Below are 4022 nucleotides of genomic sequence, written 5' to 3' on the forward strand. Positions count from 1 at the left end.
CCAGCAGAAAAAAACCCTCCAACCCTCCCACTTCACCAAGTGTCAGAATGAACATGGTTCAGTCCTGGATGTGATTAACAGCAGCAATAGCAGCAGAATCCAAACCCTGTAATCACTTGTGAACTCGCTGGTGTCTCAGCAAGTGCGATGAGTGAGTGAATCCCTTCCCACACTCAGAGCAGGTGAACGGCCTCTCCCCAGTGTGAACTCGCTGGTGTGTCTGCAGATTGGATGAATGAGTGAATCCCTTCCCACACTCAGTGCAGGTGAACGGTCTCTGCCCGGTGTGAACTCGCTTGTGGGTCTGCAGGCTGTATGAGTCAGTGAATCCCTTCCTGCACTCAGCGCAGGTGAAGGGCCTCTCCCCGGTGTGAATTCGCTGGTGTGCCAGCAGGGTGGATGAAACGGTGAATCCCTTCCCACACTCAGAACAGGTGAATGGCCTCTCCCCGCTGTGAACTCGCTGATGTTTTCTAAGGTCAGATGAATTACTGAATCCTTTCCCACACTCAGAGCAGGTGAACGGCCTCTCCCCGCTGTGAACTCGCTGGTGTGTCTGCAGATGGGTTGAAATACTGAATCCCTTCCCACAGTCAGAACAGGTGAATGGCTTTTCCCCGGTGTGAACTCGCTGATGCCTCTGGAAGTTGGATGAATCACTGAATCCCATCCCACACTCAGAGCAGGTGAAGGGCTTCTCCCCGGTGTGAACTCGCTGGTGCGTCCGCAGGGTGGAAGGAGCAGTGAATCCCTTCCCACACTCAGGGCAGGTGAACGGCCTCTCCCCGGTATGACTGCGTCGATGCGTTTCCAGCTTCGATGGGGTTTTGAATCCCTTCTCACAGTCCCTACATTTCCATGGTTTCTCCATGGTGCGGGTGTGCTTGTGACTCTCCAGGTTCAACAATCAGTTGAAGCCTCGTCCACACACAGAACACGTGTATGGTCTCTCTCCGCTGTGAATGGTGTGATGTTTTTTCAGGCTGTGTAACTGATGTAAGCTCTTTCCACAGTCAGTTCACTGGAACACTCTCACTCGGGTGTGTGTTTCTTGGTACTTTTCCGGCCACACTGATGTTTAAAATATTTTGAAGCAGACAGAACAAAACATTTCTCCTTCTAGCTTCAAAGGCCAGTGATATTCAGGTTGCGATCAATCAAGTGACTGTCAGATTTTGATGTGAAGTCTGGTTTGAGATTTCAGACTGCAAATCCACCGCTTCTAATATCCTGTAAAAGGAGTTTATAAAAGACATCACTGTCAGTACAGGATAGAAATTCAGAATAATTTTAGTTTCTGTAGTGTACTTTCTCATTCCCCAAAAGCTGTTAGTCTCCTTAGCACACACTCTCCCTACATTCCAACTCTGCTATACTCTCTCTCCATTTTCATTCTGCTGTATCTAATATATACACAACAGTACTGCACCTAAAGAGTGTGAAATGTACAGAACTCTTACATGATTAGAGACACTTGGGCCTGTGAGGAAGAACTTTATTTTGACAGTAAGTGGTGTTGATCTGTAACTCGCTGCCTATGAGTGTGGAAGAAGTGGAGGTGATCAATGATTTCAAAATGAAATTGGATGGGCACTTGAAGGAAATAAACTTGCAGAGGAATGGGGATATAGAGGGGGATTGGGACTGACTGGATTGCTCTACAGAGAGTCGGCATGGACTCAGATTACTGAATGGACTCCCTTCTGTGCTGTAATGACTCTATGACTGGAAATAAATAACATAGCTACAGCACTATATTACAAGACTAGAAATAATAATAAATGTGCTTTATTACAGAAAAATAAATATCATAAAATCAGACATATTACGATATTTTCTGGGGTGCACAATTCCTGTAAGTAAAATAAGGGACACTTCAGCTGTGGGGCTGGAGGCACGGGTGAGGGAGTGGGTGGTGACAGAGAGAGTAGGTTGCGAGAGGTGGTTGTGTTTCAATGAGAGAGGGGGGTAGGGGTGGGGAGGAGGGGCCTTGTGACCATAATAGTGGGAGGGGTGAGGGTTAAAATCAACTAAATCTTACAATTCATCTTGCTCAGTCACAACATTATCATCTCTCTATGGCCGACACACTGACTTGCCGTCCCACTCAAATCACTCAAACTCACCCTGGAGACTCCCAGGATCAGTTTCCCACAGGTTGTCCTAGAAAAACGGGACAAAGGAGAAAATAAGGAACAATTCCTTAAAATACAGGACAGTTAATCACCCTGAAATTGTCCCCTTAAATGTCAGCCATCTCGTGGGGAAATCACCCCTTTAATTGTGAACATGAGGAAAGAGACCATCCTTTTAGCCAGACAAATAAACGTGTCGAGCTGAGGGAGGAAAGGATGTCAATGTCTTTAAGGGAGAGAGAGACCTGGGCCAACCTTTCCAGAGTCTGCACTCTCCCTGGATTCACTTCCTTTCCCTTCAGTTCCTGCAAGTCAACAATTTGCCCCCAGAATGAGAAAAGAAATGGAAAGGGGGAGAAAAGAAAGTGTTTTACTCACAGATGTTGGACACAGGAGGAAGTTTTAGTCTGTGTGAAGCTCAATCTTCATTCACACAAAGCCCGCGCTCTGATTGGCTGGAGGACAAGAGTCTTTCCGGTCCTCCAATTCACCCCATTGGTCAGCCTGCGGCGTGCAGACAATGGGGCAGCGGAAGCCTTCGCGAGCGCGGCGGATTCTTTGATCCCCATGACGAGTTCCGTGTTTGGCCAATGGGAATAGACATAATCTGCGCGTGCGCAGGTTCCCCTCTCTCTCTCTCTCTCTCTCTCTCTCTCTCTCCCTCGGACATGCGCAATCCCGGGCCGCCCGCCTGCGCGGTGGATAGAGCGGTTTCGCCATCGCGGCGGATTGTGGGGGCTGCGGCCGCCATTATTCATCTGGAGCCCAGTCTTCAAACTCCTGAGACTGGGATGGAAAGTGGGGTTGGGGTGCGCAGTGACCCCACCCTGACACAAAGTACATGGGGATAGTCACTGGATTTGATTGTGACGTCCTCTTAGCAAAACAGTTTGTTAACTTCAGACGTAAATATTTAGACACCTGGGTGACAGATCGAGGAGGCAACAGGTGAGTGTGAAACTGAACCCTAGAGTCAGCATCTTCAGGGTTGGAGAGTTGGGGAAAATGCAGGAGGAGAAAAGTAGGATAAACAAGTGTTACAATGAATAGAGAAGATGGAGCCTGTTGGAGGGAGGCCAGAGATTCATAGTTTGAGAGGAGGAAGGATGCAAACCAAACATCACGTTCAGACCAGGTAGCATCACTCAGCTCGGACCTGACTATCATAAGCCTTTGAATGCCGAATGAGAAATGATTTGTCTATCTATCTACCTTAAGGGTTTCAGCAATCTGTGTGAGGCTTCAATTGGTCATCCAGCTTGGTGATGGACAACTGTAACCCAACAGGGGATGAACTTTGCAAACAAGGCAATGTGAGGGGCTTTGAGAAAGCAACCAAGCTGGAAAATCAACAGTGCAGTCACAGTGGGGAGAGGCCTTTTGCTCGCTCCCAGTGTGTGAAAATGTTCATGGATTCCTCTCACCTGCTGGGACACCACGAGAGGCCAGTCACCTGCTCTGAATGTTGGAAGGGATTCACGCACTCATTGAGCTTGATAACATAACAATGAGCTCATACCAGAGAGAGACCAGTCACTTGATCCAACTCGGAAGGGATTCACTCAGTCAGCCAAGTTGCTCGCAAACCAATGAGTTCACACGAGGGAGAGGCATTTAAATGTTCCATGTGTGTGAACGAATTCAACTAATCCTCCAGCCTGTTGATATACCAGTGATTTCATTCCATGGAAAGGCTGTTTGAAAGTTCAGTCCAGACACAACTGTGAATTCATGTTTGACTACCGGGTTTGGATTCTGCTGTTATTGATGCTGCTAATCACATCCAGGACTGAACCATGTTCATTCTGACATTTGGGGTTTGTGAGAAAATCTGAAGTCGTCCATTTTAGCAGGGAGAATATAAAAGAAGCATATAATTTAAATGAT

At 47.5% G+C, this 4022-nt stretch overlaps 1 protein-coding gene across 1 annotated transcript; it reads right to left on the minus strand.

Moving 5' to 3' along the window:
• Positions 1-950, minus strand: LOC121273706 (oocyte zinc finger protein XlCOF15-like). Its single transcript, XM_041180867.1, has one exon. It carries the CDS (start codon positions 869-871, stop codon positions 113-115), a length of 759 nt encoding a protein of 252 aa, XP_041036801.1. The 5' UTR covers positions 872-950; the 3' UTR covers positions 1-112.
• Positions 951-4022: the final 3072 nt, after the last annotated feature.

This window comes from Carcharodon carcharias, assembly GCF_017639515.1.
Source record: "Carcharodon carcharias isolate sCarCar2 chromosome 27 unlocalized genomic scaffold, sCarCar2.pri SUPER_27_unloc_1, whole genome shotgun sequence".
In the NCBI taxonomy this organism is placed as follows: domain Eukaryota; kingdom Metazoa; phylum Chordata; class Chondrichthyes; order Lamniformes; family Lamnidae; genus Carcharodon; species Carcharodon carcharias.